The sequence below is a fragment of the Ammospiza caudacuta genome, chromosome 1 (genome assembly GCF_027887145.1).
Source record: "Ammospiza caudacuta isolate bAmmCau1 chromosome 1, bAmmCau1.pri, whole genome shotgun sequence".
Lineage (NCBI taxonomy): Eukaryota > Metazoa > Chordata > Aves > Passeriformes > Passerellidae > Ammospiza > Ammospiza caudacuta.
Window position 1 is genome coordinate 43,645,331 of NC_080593.1, and position 25,585 is coordinate 43,670,915.

Below are 25,585 nucleotides of genomic sequence, written 5' to 3' on the forward strand. Positions count from 1 at the left end.
GTCTCTGTAGTTTTCTTTAGTACAGAAGGAATTGCCTTTCTGGTAGGAAAATCCATGCCTTCTTTTGATGGGATTCTGCTGCTTCAGCCTCCCTTTATAGTTTTGCCAAGCTCTGCTCCAGGCCAGATCTGAGGACACAAAGCTTCTGTTGACACAAACCCAGAGGAAATGTCACTGTGAATATCATGACCTTTCACATCCGTTCTCCCCTCCCCTTGTCTTTCCTTTAAGTATTTCACCAACACTTGTCTAATTGTAACTGTCAGCAGTGTGGTATAATTTTAGTTTAAGACCACTTTTCCTGAAGGAGCTACAAATGATTCCCCTGTGCTTGCTGAATCTCAGTTCTGCTTCTGTACACAATGTACTGTATCTGTGCAAAATTACTAAGACAGTTTTGCACTTCAGGCTTTGGGACTGGTCTAGCCAGCTGCTTGAAATGTTTTGAACTGTGGGTGAAACACCAAGCTCCTGAGTTCTAAGATGCTTTTGATTAAATATTGATGAAATTGCTGAGTTTTATCTGCCATTTCTCTAGATTTGGAAGGGAGAACAGGGACTGAACCAATATTGCTACTCTGAGAAATATTAAAATGAAGGCATGTCCTGAATTACTGGGTAAATCAGCACTTTCACTTAGCCAGAAACCTTTCTTGTTACAGGCAACAGTAAGTTAGAAGTTGAAAAATCCATGCTACTAATAGAATAGTATTCTACAAGATGTAAGAGTTTTGATAAATATTATTGAATATAATTTTATTTTCTTTTCTACCTTTTGCATGTTTACAGTGCAGCAACGCAGCATGGTTGTGTTTTCCTTACCCTGATCTAAAAGGTGCTCCTAAACTTAAATAATCCAGCTCTGATTTTAAAAGTTTGGGACTACAGGTAACACCAGAGAAGACCTCACTGTCTTCCTGGACTGCGATCCAGCAACATTTTTCCATGTGATCAGTCTCAGTTCTTTTTAATACTTTACCCACCATTCAAGTGTCCTATGTATTCATACTGCTTAAAATGTCTTGTAAGTTTCATATGGTATCAGTGGATTGTAACACCTGAAAGTGAAAACTGATCTTCTTTCATCAAACTACTTCGTCAATGGGCAGAACCATTAACCAAGCAATGGTTGGAGCCATGCAGCCAGAGAGGTGATTCCCTTCACCAGGTGTACAAGGACCTGTTTAGAACTGTACACCAAATGGATATAGCAGCAGAACAAGCTTGACTTACCATCCTCTTCCTTGCTGCTCTGTGATACAAGCGGACTGAGAAAACCTTCCTTATTTCTGAATTCATACAACATAAAGGGACAGAACCAGCTCCTCTATACAAAGCCAAGAAAGATCTTCTTTCAGCATAACAGGGAGCAGCAATGATAAGGTCTGCAAAGAAATGTCACACTGTTCTTGAGCCCACTTCCTCTTTTGTTACACTAAATTATCCAAGTAATGCACTCACTAGGGAAAAGCAGGCAGTCTTTTTCCATTGAATTCTGAGACTTTTTAAACAAGTCATTATTTCATGTGTTGTCTCTTCAAAGAACTCAGTTCACAAGTTAAGAGCATTCCCTGCTTCTATCAGATACTCTGTAGAGAAGTAGGCTTCCATTTTTTTTCCCAGCTACACTCAAGAAACTCATGCCAAATTAATGCTGTTTGTTGTCAGTGTCACTTCTGAGTCCATCCTTGCAGAGGGGGCTCAATGATCTGTTTTAGGGGGAAAAGTAGTACCTGGAACTGGTTAATGGTTCTGCCATTAACCAGTAAGGTAAGAAATATAAGTAAAGTTTAAGTCTGAAAAGGATTTGGAAATCTGAAGAATTGGATCAGATAGTGGAAGAGTAGTGAGAACATTTACTGTCCCTGTCATTTAGAACTGCCTTTCACATGAACATTCCATGATGAAAAAGTACTTCCTGCTGAAAGCCATGTTTTGGCTATTTTTGACATCCATACTGAATGACAGAGAACACCATCCTGATGGTGCTGCTTTAGGTTCCCAGGACAGCAGAACTTAGCTTTAGACTCAAGTTTAAAGCAAGCTGGATGCAAGTTACAGTTGAGGAGCAAGGACACCACTGTCAAAGGACAGCTGAGGATAGACACCATAGTAAGATGATCTCAAATGACAATGAGCCCAATGGCTCTGCCAGCTGAGACTGTGGAATCACTGCAGCGGAACCATAGATGTAAAGAAACCCAAGTACCAAACAGGGAAGCTCAAGTGGACTTTATTATAGTTATTAGAATGTACAGGGACATCAGTGCACTGGTTCTTATTTCATTTCTCAGATTCAACACAGGAGCAGTTAGACACCAGCTCTTTGCTTTATGCACATTTAGAATGTGTCATGTGGGACATCCTGAAATAATTTTCTGAAAGGTTCTTGAAGAACAGTGTAGTCAAAACCAAGCTAAGTGACTTCATAGATTCCCTGCTATTTCAAGGAAATGCTATGGATACCAAAAAGCTTTAATATAAGAAGTGATTAGGAAGTGCCAACAGGGTGGTAGGATACAGGTAACTGATTTTATCACTGCTTTTATAGTTTTTAAAGTCCAGTCCATTCCATTAACTGGAATCAGTCCTTGAAAACTTCATTATAACACTATTTCTTTATTACAAATATTTACATACTATATATTAGTACAATTTTTATTTCCACACTTTAACGATCCCATCCCTTGACGCAGTTACTATAAACCCTTGCGTGGTCTGGAAAGTCGCGATATCGGTGATAATGTCGTGATGCCCGACTGGGAGAGATTCTGGACCCTTCCGAGGGGTCTCATCACTGGGCCCCATCTTTTGCTTGTTCTGAATTTCCTGTATAAAAACAAAGTGGGAAATACTGTTTACAGAAGGGTGAGCATTTGCAAAGAGACACTGTCATCCATATTAGGTTGTCAGTGTAAGAAGACCACAAAACCTCTTCCACCAAAAACCAATCAAACAAAAATGCCCAAACATACCACCTCACACCCTTTGACAGTTTTCTCAAGATTATTCCTTGGTTAATTTCTTTTCATCACACACAGCCTAAGTCTTAATCTGAACTGACTTTACAGCTCTCTGATTAGGTAAACGATGGGGGAAAATAGGAATAAAATAAAAGGAAAATTGGAATAAAATTGAGAGGAAAATGGGAATAAAAACTGGAAAAAAAATTGGGAATAAAATTGGGAAAAATTCGAATAAAATGGTGAAAAATTAGGAATAAAATTGGGGGGAAAATGGGGAAAAATTTGGGAAAAACAGGAATAAAAGAAGAGGAAAATTGGAATAAAATTGGGAGGAAAATAGGAATAAAAATCAGAAAAAAACTGGGGAAAAAATAGGAAAAAAATTGGGGAGAATTGGGGGAAAATGGGAATAAAATGGAGGAAAAGGGGGAAAAATTCCCTTATATGGACTTTGCTGCACCCACATCCCCTTAGTTGGGTTTAACCATGCCTACATTTCCTTATTTGGGTTTAGCCCCTCCCACATATCCTTATTTGTGTTTAGCCCTGCCCACATGGGCTTATTTGAGTTTAGCCCCTCTGACATTTCCTTAGTTGGGTTTTAGCCCCTCCCACATTTCCTTATTTGGGATTAGCCACTCCCACATATCCTTATTTGGGTTTAGCCACTCCCAAATTTCCTTATTTGGGTTTAGCCCGCCCACATTTCCTTATTTGGGTTTTAGCACCTCCCACATTTCCTTATTTCAGTTCAGCTCCACCCACATTTCCTAATTTGGGTTTAGCCCCACCCACATTTCCCTTATTTGGGTTTAGCCCCTCCCACATTCCCTTACTTGGGTTTAAGTCCTGCCCACACTTTCCTTATTTGGTTTAGCCATGCCCACATTTCCCCTTATTTGGGTTTAGCCCCTCCCACATTTCCTTATTTGTGTTTAGCCCCTCCCACGTTTCTTTATTTGGGTTTAACCCCTCTTATATTTTCCTTATTTGGGTGTAGCCCTGCACACATTTCCTTATTTGAGTTTTAGCCCCTCCCACATTCCCTTATTTGGGAAAAATAGGAATTAAACAAGAGGAAAATTGGAATAAAATTGAGAGGAAACTGGTAATAAAAACTGGAAAAAAATTGGGAATAAAATTGGGAAAAAATTGGAATAAAATAATGAAAAATTAGGAATAAAATTGGGGGGGAAATTGGGAAAAATTGGGGGAAAATTTGGGGAAAAATGGAGGGAAAATTGGGGAAAAATGGCAGGAAAATGGGAAAAATTTGGGGGAAAATTGCTGGAAAATGGGAATAAAATGGGGGAAAAATTGGGGAGAAAAAGGGAAAAATTGCAGAAACATAAGAATAAAGTAAGAGGAAAATTGGAATAAAATTGGGAGGAAAATGGGAAAAAATTGGGGAAAAATTGGGAAAAAAATACTCATTTTTAAGTAAGTAGTATTTGTTGAGCCCAATTCTGTCAAAAACAAATTATGTTTTTCTTTTAAAGTAGCTTCTTCCCAACTGCCCAAAACATGCAATGCTGGCACCATCCACAAAAAGCAAGAGCGAGCGAGTTCTAATTGAAGACATAATGCAAAGAGTGCAATCCACAGGGCCACCCAAAAGGAAGCAGAATAGATGTCTATCAAACAAAGCAAAATACCTGAACCACCTCTGTGCCCTCAATTATCTTCCTGTAGTAGGAAACAGATGGGCAATTAGAACTTCCAGCAACAACATATGATCTCTCAGGGTAGGCTAGATCCCAAAACCTAAACACGAAGAAACAAAATCAAAATGAGATGTTCAATTCCATCAGCTTAAAACAACTGCTTAAAAGTGGTCTTGCTCTTATGATGAAAATGAGTGGGCACAAATGCTATCTGCTTTCTACACTTAGTGGAAGGGAGTGATGCAGAGAAATTTATACTCATGTCAAGTTCACACATGAGTTATTTTTTGGTTTTTGTCATGAAGCCCATGAAGAATTTTACAAAAGGATACCCGCTGTATTTCAGAGTACACAATACATTTCAGAGAAGCACCAAGTTCTGCAGTCCTTTTGCTGAGAACAATTTCCTCAGCTCATTGGTGTTCACTAATGAACACATGTTCAGTATTATTGTTTTGGATTCTTAGAGATTACTTAGGCAACACTTGGCAAAATTTAGTACACCAGCAGGGGTGGAGGGGAGGGTGACAAACAAGGAAATTGTTTAGCTTGATTACCTTATTTTCATATCTGAGCCTGCTGTCAGTAATATGGGATTCCCAGAAGCTGGACTACAGTATATTCCGTGGATGCTGTGAGGAGAAGGCTAGCAGGAAAAAGGGATATATAAAAATAATTTATCACCAACAGCTGTTACATGATGCTTCAGAAAGGGAATGCATTCCTTGCCACATTCATCCACCCAATTTCCAAATCTTTCTGGCGAATGCCAAGTCACTTTAAGGGGCCACATCTTAATATATTAATGTAAATTGCTCCCTTACACTTTACAGAGCAATACAACAGAATTAACCCTCTATAATCCTCTTGTTTTTTTGAATCTTGGAAATTATATTCTCAATGAGGAGAGATTATTTCTAAAAGAATCAGGCAGGCAAATCCTACTGAAAAGCACATGGATGCTTAAATTTTTAGGCTATGAAGGCATTATGGGACAGATATACAACAGAAAACTATCTTAGATCATGGAGCTCCCTGTGTAAAAAAGGGCAGGACTGAAATTAACTCAACCTGCAATCCTTGTAGCACGTACAAACTCAGGTTTAAGTAGATTCCAGATAGGCATTTACAACATTTATAGAAGCAGCTGTGGTAATTTTTGTCTATGGATTTGTGAACCATATTCCAGATTGCTCCTTTTCCAATTAAGTTTTTGAAGAAGAACCACTTCATGCTTCAAAGTAGCGGCTAAATGTAGTAGTGGTATTATATTACAGAAAGAATGTGTAAAAGAGCAGATGTTTACAGAAGTATGCATAGCCTCAGGAACAGAAAGTAAAAATAAGTACAAGATACCACATCATGAATTTTGGCTTTTCCACAATCTTTACAAGCTTAACCAGCTCACTGGTTTTCTAAGAACATGGCTGGGCATAATAAGTGAGTCCTACAAGTACATTCCATAGACAGTGGTAGGTGTCAATGAAGATTTAGGTTATACTGCTGTTTTACAAAGGCAATTTAATTCTGACAAGTAAAACAGTTATGGTGCCAAAATGAATCCCAGGGCAAGTTCTGTACTGATGCACAGCATGGAGACTAAGGTTGTTCTAACCCTGGCTACACAACAGAAACTGGAAAAGAAAGAGACCAGACCTGCAGTTCTGAAAGAGGTGGCGCACTGCTGGCCCACAGAGTGAAGCGTCGATCACCAGTTTCCATATCCCACATAGAGACTTCGTTGTTGCCTTGAACAGCTACAGGAAAGATAAAGCCAGTGCAAAAAGTACAAAACAGATTGGTTGGCTCTTGCTGTTTGCTCTACTGACATCACATAGAGGGTATGACATAGAGACACTCTCTGTTTGCTCCCTGCAGCATTTGTTAGTCTTGCTTTAGTACTTTGGTTTGGCTTGAAAGCAGCTTCACTCTAATTAAAAGTGCCTGATTTAAAAGAGTTTAAAGGAAACCTGACTTAATTCTCAACCCCTTTAAAAATGTATAAAACCCTCAGTTTCCTCCCTAGATATCTTCCCAGCACTCTTTGAGAAGGATAGATAGTTTGTTGAGCATAGTCATCAGGGACTTTGGAGAACACTCCTATGCAGGTAAGAAAATAATCCAAAGTTACAGAGTTCAGTAGTAGCCACAATGAACTTCCATTCTCATGTGGACAGGTAAAGAATTCTGTTCAATGGATTGCTTACAAGCCTGGCAGCAACCTAGCAGGCAAGGACTTTTTAATAATAATCGAAAATTATGAACTCTGTCATTCCTTTAGTCTTTCACAGGGAGGAAACAAACTAGAAAGCACAGTGAAACTTTGTACGCTTTTTCAAGGAATTTATCTCCCAGAGTGGTCAATAACTCAAAGTAAGAAGTGAAGTCTTAAAGCAAGTAAAATATGAAACTCAAACTACTCTCGTTTTACAGCAACTTGATAAATTTTGTTATTTAGGATTAGTTTTAGGTACTTGTCCATTTCAAAATGTGTTCCTGACACAAACATATAAAAGTCTATGACAGTGCCACATGCAGTGAGGATGAAGCAGCTGTAAGTGTATCAGATGAGGAAGATTTGGAGATTTCCAAAAGTTCTAATCCATGACACAGCTGGCTTAGGTTGAAGGGAGAACTGGAATTCAATCTCTGCTCTACAGAAGGTGGTAGCAGATTTCCCATCAGCTTCAATGTATGTCATGAGTTTGAATTTAATCTTTTGTAACATTTTGTCCTTAAAAAGGGATGGGGTGGACAACACACAGGGAGGGCCCCTCATGAGAGCTGCAATGCTCAGAAAATGAGAATTGCAAATGCTGTCATTTTGACAATGGCTAAATCCTACTTTTCTTCTTTTCAACTCTCCACCAGGGCTTGAAGCAGCAGCTGAAAAAAACTCTGGTTTAATCACAACCTCTGGCAATTGTGAGCTAAGTTTAAGACATCTTTTACCTGCTATTACCCAGGACTGATAGACAGGATGCATGAGCAGGCGTCTGATTCGGGCCTTGGAAGGATGAGAGTGGCTGGAGATAGGTAACTGAAACCTCATGTCCCAGCATGCCATGGTACCATTGCTCGTTCCTGGTGAGAAAAAGCTCCCCTTAGTCAGAGGGATCAATATATGAGGTTTTGCCCCTATCTTTGTGCTCGGTTGGAGCAGGGAGATGACCTTCAGCCTCAAGTTCTTAGCAGGCAGAATGCTTCTCAAAAAGACATGAGAAGACATTTCTCTCCTCTTGTTTGAGAAGAGCATACACTAGTAAGATCATATCAAGTAAAAGCTTGAGATGTAGTTACTGTAAGAGAAAACCATAAGGAAGAGGGGGGCAGGGAAGAGAGGGAAACTAATATGAAATACAGGCTTACCAATACACAGCCAGCACTGGTGTATGTCCACAGCAAATGAAGTTATGAGGCCTAACTTCAAATCGTGTTTCAGTGTCCAAGCATTGCTGCTGCATCGCAAATCCCATCCAACCAGAGATCCATTAACTGTTCCATAAGCCAGAACTGACTGGGCTCCTGAATTGAAGTGATGAATGTCTACCACACAGCCATCATCCTTCAGGTCTAATGACCTGGTTAAAATAATAAACTAATTTAGGCACAGATATGACTCCCTCCAAGTTTAAGACTCCTTCCCACAGCTTATGCTGAGCAGCATTTTCCTCTTTGTGTCACTTCTCAAGGCATCTGCCAGAAACAGCTTTCTGAATTCAGTACAATGGATGCTTATGCTCTCTCAAATCTCTCTGCTGATAGGACCTGCAAGGCTGTCAGCAGCCCTTTGCAAACATAAACACAGCTCTGTGCCCTGGGTCAGGGCAATCCCAAGCACAAATACAGGGTGGGTTGAGAATACACTGAGAGCAGCTCTGAGCAGAAAATTTGGAGTGTTGGCTGATGAGAAGCTCAGCATGATCCAGCAATGTCTGCTCACAGCCAAAAAAGCCACCCACAACAGAAGAATCAAAAGTGTGGGCAGCAGGTTGTGGGAGGTGATTCTCCCTCTCTCTGCTCCACACTTGTGAGACCCCACCAGCAGTACTGTGAGTACTTTCTGAGGCCTGGACATACCTCTCACTCAAACTTGAAGATCAAGCTGTAGCTTCAGTGCCAAATATTCAAACACTGCTCATATGGAGGTAAGAAAGAGGTAAATCAAGCCCAAAGGCTCCCCTACATACTATCCCATTACCCATATCTCTACCAACTTATCACATTAAGGGCCCGAGAGGAAAAATTGCAGGTCTTAGGCAACATCACATGCTATATGTCTGTAAACATTTATCTAATGACCTGCAAAACAACCTTCAAAATCACTTTGTAAGTATTAAGATTGTAACAAAGGAACCAACCAATCCCAGTACATAAACAAAAAACCTGAGAACTATTCAGAATGGCTGTTTCAAGCTCCTAATGTGTTCAGTGACACAAGAAGGACAAATAAACTAAGAATGGTCAGCTCTGCAGAGTTGCCTTTCAACCCTTCTTTATGAAGCAGGATAAGAACATGGATTACAGACTTCCAGTACACTCTGGGCTCAGCCAGCAGGAAGCCTAGAGCAAATTTAAGGATCTTATCTGAGGAATATAGTAACAGCTTGAGCTCTCTGTGTGATGAGATTTAACTGCTTGAAGTACATACCTGCTTTGTATTGGATGAATTTTAGGAGATTTGGGGAGCTTTGAGGATTCAATACCAAGAAGCTGGATGGCTCCATTATCCGAAGCTATAGCCAAGTAATGTGAACCTTGGCAAAATGTAAGTGTCTTTACATGTCCTCCAATCCGAGAGTATGTTAAAATTGATCTAAACAGTACAGAGACAAATAGGGGGAGAGAAAAAGAGGTTATTTTCAGTGGCACTTAAAAAAAAAATACTTCTCTTAAACACCTACTTAAAACCAATGGCTCTTGAGAAAGCTCTGAAAATAACATTTTCTAGCTGTTCCAAAATGAGAAAGCAAAAAAGCCAGTGTTGGCTTTAAACAACAACAGCAGAATATATTTATATATGTACAGAAATGAAATCAAAAAGCCTGTAATTATTATGGCTACAAAGCAGTCCCTTTGCATTTTTTTTTATTAACTAATTGAAACAGCAATCTAATATTATAGATGCAAGCCAAGAGGAACATTAATATATCCCCTTATTGATATTTCCAGTACACCCACAAATTATTCGTATTTTGCTTCCTGCTCTACTTTATTTTTCACTCTAAAATTGCAGACCCAACTACCACAGGTTTTTAAGCTACCTGGTTGTAGTGGTTTTTCCTTCCATTTTTTGGCTGTTCCAGACTTTCACTGTGCCATCATTTGAGCAAGTGGCAAAAATGGAGTGTTCATCAGAGACCCGAATGCGATTCACGGCAGACTTGTGTTCATGAAGGTGAGCTACCAACAACCCTTTGGGACGCCATCCTACAGGGAAAACAAAACCACAACCTAATCAGGAACATGCAAGTCCCCCTAGATCATCCACTAACAGCTACATCAGGATACTCATTACAACTGAAAAGCACAGACAGTACTGAAAACAGTGTTAAGGCATTTTAAATATTAAAGGCAAAAGCCTACTTGCTCAATTCTAAATTAGACACTAGGTCATAGGTGTTCTGCATGGTAAACACATTTCCTAAACTAAGAACTTCCTCTTTTCCTCATCCTTCGCATTTTTGCCATGAAAGGATGATATCTTGACTCAAATTATACATACATACATGCATACATACATACATATATATATATATAATTTTTAATCTAATAACCTCAGTGGCCTGTGATGTACCTGGAGGTGGGGGCTTGCTCTCCCACTCAGCATTCTCCATCATCTGTTTGGCAAGTCTCTCTGCATTACACTGCTCTCTCTTCTGCTGGATCAGCTGCTGCAGCTCAGTTTTGCAGGTGGTGATGCGCAGCTGGTGTGCAGATGGGGACATCGTGCTGCTCAGGCCCTGCAGGGTTGGTTTCCTGGGCTGGACAACTGCTCCATCAGATGCCTGTAGGAAATCAGACCTTAAAAATATATCCCTTACATTCTACACACAGATAAATCCCCCTCATTAGATTTCTGTGTCACACACAGTGAATAAAAATGGCAAAAATCTTTTTTATTGAATCAATTAGCAGTGAAATAGCATTTTAAAAAATGCTTGCATGAAGACAATAAAAATAGTGAAAATTATTATTTATATAAAAGATTAACATTTTCTTATTCTACCCTGTTTGCCTACTCTGTTCTATATTCTGTCTAAAGAAACTATAATGTGCTGTGCCCACCTATTAATGTGATTATTACATAGGCAGTTATTGGTCTCAAGACTGACAAAATGAAAGGTTAGCTTTCAAATTCATTTACATTGGACTTTAAAAACCAAAGTATGAAGTGTTTCCTTTAAGTTCAGGGTACACACACTCATTTAAAGCTAGCAGAAGTTAATCTCCAACTAGAAGCCAAACAGAAAAGAGTGTTCGGTGTCAAGATGTGCCTCCATGGCTTGCAGAGCTCCCAGCCTATCCTCCTCTTGCTAGTACTAAGTATTACAGGTACAGGATGTCTAAATGCTGTGATTTCCAAGTTAAAACCAAGATATCTCTTCCTCACAACATGTATCAGGGCATTCAATTTGAGGAGAAGTCTTCCCTGTGAGAGAAGTTTACATAGTAATTGTTCAATCCCCACAAAGTCCCATCTCTTTGTGCAAAGCATCTATTTGTTAGTGAAGCTCAAGGGACTAAAACTTACTTCAGTCCTTTCTCAGTTCCTGTTTTAAAAATAAGAACTTGAAAGTCAGCAACTCTGCTGAAGAAGACACCAGCCAATAGCATGGCCAGTGTCAAATAACCTCCAAACAAAACAAGAACATCACATCCCTATAGTCCCACCTGACTTTAAAACAATTAAATCATTACAGGTAAGATGCAAACACAGCATTTTTCAGGTATACCTGTGGAGAGGATGACAAAGTGGCACAAATACCAGCTGAGGACTCTGAACGAAGTGGTTTCCCAGCTTGGATGGCTTCAGGATCAGTAGTTTGCCCATGTCCTTTGGATATTGGCTGGGAAATGTTTGTGGGTTCCAGGGACCCAAACATGCTTTTCCATTCTTCATTTACATTTGAATCTTGCTTTACATGCTTTCTTGCTATTAAGTATGAGGGAGGGAAGGAGGGAGGGAGGGAGGGAGAGAGGGAGGGAGGGAGGGAGGGAGGGAGGGAGGGAGGGAGGGAGGGAGGGAGGGAGGGAGGGAGGGAGGGAGGGAGGGAGTGGGAGAAGAAAAAAACAAAACATCCCCAACATTACCATGACAACATTCACTCAGGATTGTCATTACTTTGGGACTACATAGAAATCTAATGTTTACAGGCCAAATGATTATTTATGTACAGAGAAAACCCTTCTGCTATGTTGTGGAGATCAGCTGACAGCATTTTTACGGGAAACCAAACAAAGCACCTGCCTCATGTGTTCACATCCTCTGGATCATGAGCTGACTCATGTAATAAATCACTTCACTAGAGGGAAAGCTTACATCTAGAAGGCTGCAGGATTAGACTCCACCATATGACAAATTTCTCTTAGAGAACATGGAAGGATTTAGGTCATTTAGTCCAACCACCCTGCAATGAGCAGGGGCATCAATAAAAAATTTGTAACAGCACAGTACACAAATCATTGTTGGTGTCAAATACAATCAGTTCCCATCATAATTGCAACATCACCTGTAAATTCAAGAAAGTTATTGTTTAAATAGGAAATTTATTTATTTCCAGCATTCCTTTAGAGTCACTTAGAACTGTAAAATATAGACAGAAAAAGAAACACATGGAACAAATTAAATTTGGACAAAGTCAGTGAAGAAAAGTTAAGGGCATAAAGATTTTAAGGGCAAGAGCTTTGGGTAAAACAAATTACTTCAAGTATAGACTTCATATACACTAAGTTTTAAATCATGTTGACTCCTCATTAAAGGATGCAAAAAAATAAAAAATCCTATAGTTCTGTACTTTCCTTTACAATTATATGCAAAACACCCTAATTCTGGAAATAAGATATTAATAGCTACAGGCTTTACAGATATTTCTGTATTTCTATATGTAAAAACACAGAACCTACCAGTGATGTAATAGAGGAGGGAATTACAAGCTTGAGAGGGTAAAGAGGAAGCTCAAACTGTCTGTAAATAAGAATTTTGAGGATACAGAGAACTAGAATAGTTAGCAGCAAGTGGATTTCACATCTGAACAAGGAAATGTAAGAGGTTTTTTGAGCTTAAAGAAGAGCAGGCAAAAAAAAAAGTAAAATGGGAGTGGATGAGAAGCTGAAGAACCCCAGGGCCAAAACACAGTGCCAGCCTGAGGAGTTTTTTGTTTTCTTCAGGCTACCTCAAGAAAACACCCAGGATTTTCACAGTTAAAGAGCTTAGCCCTTGTTGAGAGGAGACAGAGCAGATATGTAGCCTCCAACATTTACACTGTTGCCATGAGTCACTAGAGTCCTGTTTGCCACAATCAACTGAACAATGGCACACAGAGTCAAAATAATTTAAAATATTCTCAGGGGAAAAAATAATTCCCATTTTTCAATGATCAGAGAACATTTCATCACCTCACACTTCAAACTGAAGCAGTAATTTTCCTATGGCAAACTCAGGTGAGGATGGTGATAGTCATGTAGGCTGATTTACTGAGAACACCCTGAAAGGGAGGCTATACTTCAACTATATAGATCACAAAATATACTAACCACGTTTGTCATCAGAATCCTGCTTTGTTTTAACAAGATCCACTTGTCTTCCAGTTATTCCCAGAGCTGACAAGTCAATCACCCCTTTGTGACTGCTATCATGCAGGTGGCTCTGATCCACAATATTGGCTTTAGCTTTATTAGATTTTAACATAAAGTCCTTCAGTGCTAACAGTTTGTCTTCTTCCTCCTCAGTCATCCCCTACAGAATAAAAGAAAAGGTAATATTACTCTCTCTTAACAATAACATGCATCAAGGCATGAAGATTTAAGAAGCAGTAAAATCAATGACTGGCTCAGAAGAGCAGAAGAACACATTCCCAGAATTCAAAGCATTGGTCCATTGCTCATAAAACATAAGGTAAGCTACTGCAGTGTAAGAACATCTTTCCTCCTAAGGAATGGGGCAAGGAAAAGTGAAAGGGCAGAACAGAATTTATTGCTGGATCACTCTCTGGTGCAATCTGCTTAGCTGCCACCTAGACCATGCTTACAGCCCACATGCCATGGGGTGAAAAAACCCCACACAGCTACAGTCCTTTTTCTTCCCAGTTCTCACTACTTTGGGTGGGTGATTCTTTATGTTCCCCTCTTCACACATAACCCTAACACTTTCCAGCTCCATTTCCTTTTGGCACAAGTCTAGCACTTTGAAAAATACATGCTCCGTTATCCAGCACAATGCACTTAATCCAGCAATGCTCTCTAATGCTGCCACATCAAGGATGCATCAGAATTTGAAACTTACAGCCATTTTTTTAAAGACTTATGTGGTATTTGTATGTCTCTACATCTGGCAGATCTTTTAAACATCTTTAAGCTCTGAACAACTTGTCCCACAAGCATATACTGAAATCAATGAAGTTAAGGGCCTGGGGGATCAGAACCTCAAACTGGGAGTCCTTCACAGAAGGAACTGCAAGGTCAGGGCTTGTGGAGGTGTACGGAGCCCAGGAGTCTCAAGTCTGACTTTTAAAGTACAAATAAAACCCAGTTACTTGTGAAATAAGCTTCTTCAAGAGCTGTGCAATGGCAGGGTCCTCTGGGGGTGGGCACTCAGAGAGAGCTCCAGTTCTCTTCATCTGTCGCAAGTGCAGGTGTCGGAAGAGGCTCGTGATATCCTTTGATCTTAAGACATAATCAAATATGGAACGGCTGACAGGCTCCTTAAGGACACTTAACAGGACTATTTCTTTGTCTACCTGCAATTCAAAACAACAGACCAGTCAACATGATATATTCACATAACCTGTACAAATCACATAGATTCAGCTTGCCTCCCTTCTTGAAAATAAGATCTGTGTTGGTCATGTCATTTCTCCATTCTCTTCCCCTCTTTCCTATCAAGTACTTCTCATAGCTTGCTGTCTACAGGAAAAACAACTTCAAAATGAGTCCAGAATGAAGACTTAATATTACAGTCCAACTTCATGTTACCCACTACTCACTTCCACTACTCACTTGCTATATGTAGTGTTGCATAGCAAAGAAAAGATTTATATACTAAAATGAAAAAGAAAAGATTTATATATTAATATGGACAGGAAGTGAAATTTACCAACCAATGCCTAAAACACAGCACAAAGAACATGTAAACACACAAAAATGTTATTATAGTGAATTTCCAATATGCAAGGTTTTCAACAAAATGTTGAACACAGGATACATTTCTCAATGTATATACTGCAATTATTTCTTCTTCATCTATAAAAACACCCGAGAGGTGCAGTCTACAGGACCTAAAGCTGTATGCAAAGGTGCCTATATGATCATACTACGAGCATCATGTAGGACACTCCTGGACGTGCATTAATAGTAAATGACTTCATTCATTCATGCTGAGCATTGTGCCCTGACCCTTGGCAAAGCACTGAAACACAGGAGTGGTTCTGGGGAAATCACAAGCATGGTAATCACTAATTAACAGACTGGTCTTGTAGATGAAAGCACAGAACATAAACCAACTTGTTTCACAGCCAACTTTCCATCCTTTTTAGACTCCTATAAACTGTACAGTATTGTAAGAGTTTGACTATAAACAAGGCAAAAAAGGCTTGAACCAAAAATATACCTGCTGCTTTTAGGCTTGGTAAAATGTTTTGCATTTTGCAACAAATTTGAGACAACAGTATTTGAAACATGGAAAGCAATGGCCATTCTACAAATATGCCAGAGATCTATAGCAGAAATCAAAAAATCTATAATTGCCTATAATATCAATTGAAAAAAGGTACATATGGTCCCTATAGCCAGGACCATGGCCAAGACAAACTTATGGATCATGGCTAGTCCAGACATTCTCACTAATATTATTTGAAGTATTACCTGTATTATTGGTTGTGTGATAAAAGGATGGAGGTATGGCATTAGCTTGCAATAGACATCAGCAATATTCAAATACTGTGCCACCACAGTGATAAATCCAACTGCACCATAACATATCCAAAGATTAGGGTGACACAGGAATGGTGCTGAAAGAAAAACAGGCTGTTAAAATATATCATTCATATAGGAGAGAGGAGATCATCCTGCATATGGCAGTCTGTGATGTAATTTCCTTCTAACAGAATTACTCCCAAACTGAGCCTTTTCTCTTCCAGAGCAATAAGGTTAAAACATTCATACAGAGGAAATTATTTCATGGATTTCACTGTAGTCATGCTGCTCAATTTCCTTGCTCTTGCCAAAAAGCATATTTTCCTTATTTGCTCATTTCAATCCCTAATTGTCAACGACAGATTTGCAAGGGAGACTAATCCAAAAATAAATCTCAACCACATTTTAACAATTACAGTGAATCCTAAAACCGGTGATAGATTTTTTTCTTTTTAAGTAAATACTTTATTCCTTCCTGCTTTCCCTCTCTTCCTTGAAGAGTCACTACTTATATTATGAAATTAGGAGACTCAGAAGTTCCCCAATTATGCAGGCTTTAAGAAGTAGTTGTCAAGGCACTTTATCTAGTCATGAGATGTAATCACAGACCATCTGCTCCAAATTCTGAGTGCATTTGTAAAACCATAACATTAAGAAGCAGCAGACTACATCTCAAAAGATCATTTGATTTTTTTTTTTATAAATAGCTGTTAAATCTTGGGCACATCTAAATTAAATTGATAAGCCTGATCAGGAAAGAGAGACCAACTCTGCAACCAAGGATGTATTGAGTTAATGGGTTTTTATGGTGTTAGAATAAGAAAGAATCATGATTGTCTGAATTCTCTCATCTTCAAAAGCTAATGCATAAGTGTTTGCAAATTATGTGCCTGATGGACTACCAGGAGCATCCTGGACTTTTTCTTTACAGCAGGTTGCCATGTAGATCAAGGAAAGATCCTAAGGCAGAAAGTTTCTGGAGTGAGTGTTTTTTGCTGCTGCCCTCTATAAAATCTGGCAGAATGCACCCAATTTGTTCCAGCAAAACTATTATTTTAGAGTCCTGAGCACTAACATGGTTCAACTAGCAGTAGGTCCACACCATAATTTTGTTTAGATTCTAAAACAGAACTACAGGTTTGTATTCTGGACAGCTAACCCAACAGTGGAACTTTATGTAGAACTGAGATTTCTTTACAAGGAAAACAGGGTATTCTCCAGTATTCTAACTTACCTATATCACAAGCAAACTCATAAATATGGGGCTTTTGCAAGAGCCCCAGCTGGCACATACAAGTAAGAGCATTGAGGGCTTTATAAATGACAAATTCTTCAGCATCACTGAGACCTTGCTGAAGCAGAGGTTTGAGAATTGATGAGCTTTGCCATCCAACATAAGCAGCAACACCTGAAATATAAAAATAACATAAAAATCCAAAGCAAACTGATAAACAACAGAAAACTCCATCTTCCTATCAGAATTGAGAACAAATATAAAATAACTATTGCTTCTAATCTAATAAGGTAATAATCCATATACTTGTTCATGTCTTAATGCTGGACTTTGCAATTCTTTGCTAAAAGGAAGGGAGGAAGGAGAGAGAAACAGCACTAGAAAGAGAAACACCCTCAGTGCCACTGCTACAGAAGGGCATCTGCTCACAGCCACAGGCAGCAGTGCCTGCACTTACTTAAATAAAATAAAATAAAAACATAACTTCAGAACTTAATCTGAATTCTTCTATGGATGTTGGGAATGTACATTGGGAACGGAGTTAAAAACACAGGTTACATGTCTTCACTTTTAATTGCCTCACATGTCTCTATGTCTTTTGCAAGAAGGCAGGACACTCAAACCTCTGCTTTGGCTGTTCCATTGCTCCTTCTAAACAATTTCTGATAAGTTATCAATATCACTTCTTGGCAGTTTGCCAGCACAGAATTTTGTGGTTTCCAGTTACAATGGAATGCATAGCTACCATACTGGCCCCACTGAAAGTTTGATCATGATTGTTTTTCCTGCCAGGCACCTGAAGTACCATTTAGGCTCTCAGGAACTGCACTTGGGAAAGTTTTCTTGACCCACAAATCCTGAGCACTGACTCTCAGCAATGGTCATGTGGATTTCCAACATACATGGAGCACTGGATATACTTAACAGCCGATGTCATTTTTGGTAAGATTTTTTAAATTGTTATGAAGTATTCTGAAGTAACAAGAATCTTTAGGTGATGTTTTAAGGCACTAAATAATCTCTCCAGTTAGAACTTCAGCATATACCAATGCCTAGTTTTCATCATATGAACGGATCTACTGAAGTGAATGGGACCTTGTGCATATGTGAAGTGATGCATCTATTATAGAGCTTGCAGAAATCCTACTTATCACTTGCCATAATTTAGCTTTTTAAGTTAGTGGCTATAGGAGAGACTCAAAGAAGAAAAAAGCGTTTTAATTCCATTTTTTAATGTTAATCTACCCTAGACTTAAATGCCTCAGTTGTATTTGTATTAAATATTTGGACTAAAAGAAGTATACATTTGTATCTACTTTGTTTCATCTTCATTCCCTAATGAAACATTTCCTCCCAATAATTTAGAAAAAAGTATTTTCTTATAAATTCTAGAAATCTTTATAAGAAAGGACTTTTATATGACTTATTTCTTCATATCCTGGAAACTGCTAATTTATTTATTTTCCTTCCACTCTGTATGGCCGAAACCAAACACTTACCAACAATGCTGTCAAAGAAAGCTCCTCGAAGATGCCAGTCATTCTTGTCATTTAAGAAAGTGATCATATGAGACAGAAGAACATCGTTGGCTTTCTGACGTCCAAAAAAGACACACAGACGTGTTATTCCATTTTCCATCAGTGTCTGCTTCACAATATTCTCTGGGTCACTTAGCAAAGTCACAACTTTCTGCTGGACCATTTCATGCAAGGCTTGCAACTCTGCAAGGGACAACGGGGTGAACATTTTGGCTGAGGAGAAACAGTGTGTGCATGTGTACCACCTGCTGCTAAAGGAGTTACAGTGACAGGTCATCCTGAACAACACTTGGCTCGGTAAAATTTGTAATGCAACAGAACCTCAACAGTTCCAACAAACAAGGGCTTACCAAAGACTTCAAGGCTAAGCATGAGGTGGTGACAAAGCCAAAGAGTAGAGAAATGTGAGACGTTTTTACCCAGATCAATTTATTCTAAATATGTAACTTTCACTAAGATCATTCCACTCATTTTATATGTATAGATGATATGCAGATGTGAAGAAGCATAAGAATGAGTAAGCAGCAATGTTACCACAGTAAACAAAAGGCTTTGAGGCAATTTTGGTTTGATATGTTTATTTGACTATGAATTTCAAAATTTGTGAACTGACAACAGATCAAGACTATGTTTTTATTTAGGCAGATAGATTCACTTCATTAGCATGAAGTGTACTACTTCAAAAAGTGAGTGCTTCCAATCTCATTAAATTTCTGCAGTTAATCTAACAATACTGATGAAAAATTTGAAGATGACCTTGCCTATGGCTTCTACTTCATGACACAATTGAACAAAGTATTTTTTTAAATGGAAATAACAGATTGTTAATGCACTGCATATTATTGAAAACTACAAAGCAGGATCTCAAATGAGCAACACAAAAATTTCAGCTACTGCTGCACCAGTTTTGAGGGGTGATTATCATTTGCCTACAGTCAGAAGTCCAGCCAATTTGCTTTCTATTGTGACCCTGTCCATCAGCCACATGAAATATCTGCCTCCCGGGTTCAAATTTCTCGTGCTTGGTTTCAAAAAGGGTGAAAAGAACAGAACTACTCAAGGTTCTTTCTTCTTTGTGTTACTTCCTTCATCTCCAAGCTATCTCAAGGGATAGGAGACAGCATTCTTAGAAGCATAGCCCAAACGATGGAGCTTCCTCTCTCACTCAGCAATTCTGAGCACCCCCACCTTACATGAAGGAATTTGAAGAGGATCTTTTATATTTGGTTTCAGTAGATTTGTTGCTGTCTTATTTTAAAGTATCATCCTGCAACTAGTTAAGAGATAATTGCCTTTTCCCCAAATGGAATACGTGCAGGATGTTTACCGACTCTGATTAGTCACAGATCGCTCTACTTAGCCCAGAAGAGAAATGACAGTTTTTAACCACAAACTCTTCCCAGCTTAGAATTGCCCAGCATTCTTCTGGGAATTCATGCAGCACTAAAAGGCACTGGAGATGACACACAGGTTGCTTATTATCCTGTGTCTTTACAAAGGGAAAGGATAAAAAAATCTATCCTTAGGGTTTTAATTCATTCAACTCTAGTTATAATACAATGTTACAGTAATGTTACCGCCAAATGGCATCCACACATTTAGCTTTACCAGGCAAACAGACAAGATTTGTGAAGCACAGGGACAGAAAAGGAAGAATGAAAAATACAGTGCAATGACTATGTTAGAATTTGACAGATTTTCCAAAGCTAACGCTGCTTCCCACTCCAACAGAAGCAGTATTTGGAACACAGGCGTGTTTTTGCAGCTGTCTTGTTTATGAGATAAGCTGGAAGTGAAGCTGGATATGCAACCAAGCAACCAGCATCACAGTCAAATACCTTGAGGACCTCTGGAGAAGAAAAATATGCTCATTTATATACTTTTTTGTCTCTCACAACACTCAGAGCAGAGGTGTCTGTCTCTGCAGGAAGCTGTCACACACTTTGATACTGGTCAAGGCAAAACATTCTTCCCATTTAACAAGAAGGCTAAGCTTTGAGAGATGAGATAGCTCAGTGCTACCTAGGAGCTTTGGCCCATGATTTGCTATTATAAGCAGGCAAAAAGTGACATTACCTGTGTCATAGTTATCACTAGGATGAGATGTTTCATCCATTTCTTCACCGTTTGGTTCATTTTCCATATTCAGATTTTTCAGCTGTACTAACTCCAGAAATCTCAGAGCTGTTTCTGCCAATAGTGCTATATTTTCTGCAAAGGAAAACATTTTGGTTAAGAATTGTTCTACTTTGCCAATTTACATCAGTCTGATGACCCCCTGAAGAGAGATTACAGCCACTGACAACACCAGTCACAATGGGCAAACAGGACTGAGATTAAACAGGATGCTCTGGTCAACCCACTTCTGTTGACTCCTGGCAAAGCTACCAAAGTACACCAAATCACACAGTACTTTTGTCATGTAAACAAGTGGAAAAATCCTAATGATATTAGGTGTAACAATGACTAATTTAATTCTTCTAGAACAAGCCCAATTAGCAACTAAATAATTTGATAGAAGGTAAAGGCCAAATAGCCTGAATTAACTAACATTGCTACATAGTAGATTGCGACAAAATAACAACAAACCACCACACCAGGACATTATCCTAGGAAATAACAACTTGTTACCCTGGAATCCACTTTTAGAACATTTGTCAGCGTATCTATCCAGCTGATTTGGCACCGTTCTGCACCATTTGGAAGCTGCTGAAGCAACTCAGGCTGCATTATATGGGTCAGTCACTGCTGGCACAGGAGCAATAACATCAAGGCAGAAGTCCCACTTAAGCAGCAGTTCTGAGTGTCATCCAAACCAACAGCAACGTGCCAATGGAGCCTGTCCACAGCCCAGGCCAAATACTCTTAAGTCATCACTCTGACCACTTCCAAAAGTGTAACAGAAATTAACTCAGTTAGACTACCTTTAAATACATGAATGTGTTTGAAATTTAAATTGATCATGGTGACCACAAACAATTGGTTCTATTCATTAAGTGTACAAAGTCTTCAATAATTATTTTTATCAGTTTACTTGGTAAACAAAAGAAAAACATCATCTGACATTTCCAACTATATAAACCCCAAAATCTAATAAAAATGTGCTAGTCATAGTAAGGGCACACAGTAAATAGCAAACATGGGCATGACTATAAAGCTTCTTCCTGAACTGTGGAGAACTCACACATCTGAATAACATCTAAAGAAAACATCTGTTACAGTATAAGCCAGTTTATTACAGAGCAAATAATTTAATTTCAGCTCCTGCATATCAAATTGCATGTTGTTGGAAAACAGCTCTGCAGCCCAGCAACACAATGATGTTTTAAGTTAGTTTCTTATTTATCACTTCCATCAGGCCATTTTAAGGAAACAATCAGAGCTAATGAAATGTGACTACAGGTGTCATACCTGCAGTCACTTCTGAGACTTCTGGCAAGTTTTACTGACAGAAACTGTTAAGAGAACACAGAAAAGCTGAAGATTCAGAATTTTGACTGGATGTCCTCTTACCAGCATATGCAAGTCTGACGATGGTGGCTTCATCCTGGGCCAAGTGTGCAATGCCTGGCAGAATGTATTCTGGGTAAATGTTAATATCATTGCGTGGCACCTCTTTGACGAGAGCAAGAACTTTAGTTAGTGTCCTCACAGATTCTGCCCTCACCCTGGGCACAGAGTCGTTGCTGAAATGTAACAGATAAGGAGTAATACGATCCAGAAGAATCTCTACACTTAATCTTGGTGCTAAATGAAGAATCAGCTCCAAAGCAGCCAGTTTTGAATCACAGTACTTGAGAGTCTGTAAACAGGAAGTTATCACAGACACTAGAATAACCAGCCCATTCTCTTTTGTCTCTCCCTCGGCCTTCTCTGTGCGGTCGTGCCCACAGAGATTGTGAATGATGTTGTCCAGATCTTTACGTATGACCAATATACGCTCATCTGCTGACACAAACGTTTCCTTGGCAAACTGGGCCATGTAAGGCTGAAGAAAAGTGTAAAATATTTCAGGAAATGCATTGTTACGTTGCTGTTTCAAATAATCTTCAGCTGCTAAACGTTTATCTGGCTCTCGATGGATCATCTGAGTAACCTTGAGAAAGGCAGAAGTAGGAGGGAATGGGAGAGAAAGATCAGAGGTTTAGACATTTGTAATACCAAAACATCAAAACCCAAACCCAAACAATAAGCAATCTGTCACCAAAGTAGGTGAAATACACTGCAAACAGAACACACAGATGGTTCTAATTCTGTAGCCCATCCTTACCAGTTCTCTGATACTGTGGTCTTCAATTTTGTTTAGGACTTGGTCAGGGGAAAAGAGGCCATTTCTGTACGCCAAAAGCTGAGATAAATCAAACAAGGGTACACCTTCTGTGAAGAGCTCTGCTATTACACAACCTGGGACAGAAAGAAAAAAAGAAGTCAAAGATGTCAGAAGATTATAAACAGACACTATTACTTTGTTTTCTATATGCAGACAAGAACAAACCCTAAACAAGTCTTTGCTCAATTAAAAATAAGGCAAACGAGTTGCCAAATTAATTTGTGGAAAGGAGATAACATCTCAAGCTCCAAAACCTGGCTTTTATACTTGATCGCTGAAATCTGTTCCAAGTAATTTATTTCAAGCATGTCAACAGCAGAGGAGTTTGCTGAATTAGAAAACATGAGGCAGTGACTTCAGCCACCTGCCAGCTGGAAAATCCATCACTAGAAAAGGAACCCACATCACTGTCATGTGGAAGAAGAGAGTGGTAAGTCAGCATGGGTCGGGCAGTAGGTCAAAATTAGGCAGCCTTTTTACAAAAGGTAAAGGAATAACTTCTGGTCCTACAGCTGATACTGGGGTACAGCACATATTCACTCACACATGATTGCCAAAACCAGACTCCCAGTATTGTGTACATGACACAAGTCTCTCTTCAAAGAACCTGCTCCTGAAGTTTGCTCCCAATAGTCTGCTTTATCTGTGGAGGGTCCTGGAAGTATGGCCATAAGAGCAACTTGTAAAAGGAAGTAATAATTTCCTTCAAATTAATTTTCAATCACTTTACAGGGAGAAAAAACCCCAAAAAAGGGCTAAACTCATGACTTTTAAGACAAGGCTAAGACTCAAGGCAGTCTCCCACAGTCAAACTCCTAACTAGTATTTGTGAGTGGGACCATAACAGGACTTTGCTTCCACTTTGTGCCTATGGGGAAAATAAAAAAGGGGCTTCTAGAGCCAATATTGCCAAATTACCCTGAAAACAGTGTCAGTCCCCCCAGAACTGGGCCATGGACTGGGTTCTCCTCTCAGGCCCCATGAGGCAAATGCTTCTCTGCCAATGGAAGATGATGGACTGTGCTGTGAAGAACCACCTCTTTCCTAGGGCATAGGTGAGCCATAACAGAATAGTTTGTGATTTCTCTCCTCAGATAATAGTGATACACCTAACTTATGTAGCCTACTACATTGTTTTTGTACTTTTCTGTGAATGAAAAAGGTTTGGGTCTTTATGCTTAAAATACACAAGTTTTTAACATGCTGCACTCCAAGCCAGCTGTAAGAAAAGAAAAAAAAGGAATCAAAAACCCCCAATAAAGTTCTTCTGCACTGCATTAGTCAGAAACAACACCTGATAGCTCCAAGTACCTGCAGAAAAGATATCCATTGCACGTTTTAACTCCCCTCTTGTTCGCTGATTGCTATTTGCCAAGTCTACCAAAGGAGTGGAAGGGTCCCTCATGTTCTCCAGCTCCGTGGCAAACATGCTGCCATCGACAAAGCGCTCGGGAGCGATGTAACATGTTCTCCTCCGGGATGTGTCAAAGAAATAATTGAAGTCAGCAGGATTGTCTTCAGGAAGGTAAGTTGGTTTAAAACTGGCAAAGTCAGTTAGAAGAACCCAGTTCCAGCTGGTCACCATGATGTTCTCAGTTTTAATATCACCGTGGCGGACTCCAGATTTGTGCGCTTGGTCCACCGCAGTGAGGATCTGGAAAGCGATCCACCTTTTCTCGATGTTGTTCAGGAACGGCCTGGTACTAATTCGGTCATAAAGGTTGTCCCGTACGTACTGTCTGAAAAGCATGGCGGCCTTCTCGGACAGGGTGGCTTTCTGGAAGGGGAGGCAGTTCTGTGCCGAGTGTAACCTTATCTTCAGCTCCTCCAGCTCCTGTTTGTAGCTCGTCAGGGGTAAGGTGGGATCCTGAATGGCAAACACCTTCACGACCACCAGCCCCTCCCGGTGCTTGGCTCGGGCCACCTTGAAGAAGCGGGTGCTGCCCAGGCTCTTGTCATACTCGAAGTCGTGGATGTCCGAGAAGTAGCTGTCCACAGAGAGAATCTGCGAGGGGGCGATGCCAGCCAGCTGGTTCCCCATGGCGTCACCTCCTCCGGCCGCGGGCACCGGAGAGCTCAGGGGCTCTGCCTACGGACAAACACGGCGCGGATCTCACGCAGCCCCGGGCCCGCCCCGCTGCCCGGGCCCGCGGGCCGCGCTCCCCGCCCCGAGCGGGCCCAGCGGCCGCCGCTGCCCAGGCCCGGCCGCCCGGGCCGGCCCCAGGGGCGCGGGTCCCCCCGCAGCACTCACCGGCCCAGGCGGAGCCGGGACCCCCGGCCCCGGAGGCGGTGAGAGGGAGCGAGGCGGGACTCGGGGCGGCGGAACCGGCACCGCCGGGCGGGCGGGGAAGGGGCGGCGCCGTGAGCTCACATCCTGCGCCGGCCGGCAGCGCCGCGCTGTACCCGAGAGTCCGCGGCCGTGCCTGCGCGGTGACAGCAGGCCGGCTCCTCTCTCGGCCTCCTGGTGAACTTCTTTCCCCTCCCCTCTCTGGCTCCGTTTCCTGGAAGGGTTTCGTTTTGGGTTTTTTTTTGCTCTGCAATGGGAAGAGGTCAGGGCGGCAGCTTATTGTGATGTGTTCAGGCCGGCTCTAAGTTGTTTCCGTCTATTTGTTTATCCATGTTAAGGAAGTGCTGTGGGGGTGCAGCGTCTCCTGTGAGCCTGGTGCTGAGCCAGCTCAAGCAGTGCGGGTCGGAAGGTGCCTGCAGGAGATAGGGGTGCT

At 40.4% G+C, this 25,585-nt stretch overlaps 1 protein-coding gene across 1 annotated transcript; it reads right to left on the bottom strand.

Moving 5' to 3' along the window:
* Positions 1-2,234: 2,234 nt before the first annotated feature.
* PIK3R4 (phosphoinositide-3-kinase regulatory subunit 4) lies at positions 2,235-25,023 on the bottom strand. The gene is made up of 19 exons (XM_058803816.1): positions 24,177-25,023; positions 22,806-22,939; positions 22,049-22,631; positions 20,612-20,746; positions 18,497-18,718; positions 16,998-17,171; positions 15,713-15,858; positions 14,386-14,589; positions 13,388-13,589; positions 11,587-11,786; positions 10,428-10,638; positions 9,895-10,060; positions 9,282-9,446; positions 8,000-8,211; positions 7,583-7,714; positions 6,287-6,387; positions 5,188-5,276; positions 4,622-4,730; positions 2,235-2,829 (listed from the first exon to the last, which is right to left on the bottom strand). The coding sequence occupies exons 1-19, from the start codon at positions 24,904-24,906 to the stop codon at positions 2,659-2,661; spliced, it is 4,086 nt and encodes a 1,361-aa protein (XP_058659799.1). The 5' UTR covers positions 24,907-25,023; the 3' UTR covers positions 2,235-2,658.
* Between the last annotated feature and the right edge of the window lie 562 nt (positions 25,024-25,585).

Coding starts and splice junctions, on each gene's coding strand:
- PIK3R4 (XM_058803816.1), bottom strand. CDS start 24,906: ATGGGGAACCAGCTGGCTGGCATCGCCCCCTCGCAGATTCTCTCTGTG. Junction 20,747..22,048: donor CGTCAGACTTGCATATGCTG/GTAAGAGGACAT, acceptor TTTCCTTTGCAG/AAAATATAGCACTATTGGCA. Junction 9,447..9,894: donor GGAAAAACCACTACAACCAG/GTAGCTTAAAAA, acceptor TGTACTGTTTAG/ATCAATTTTAACATACTCTC.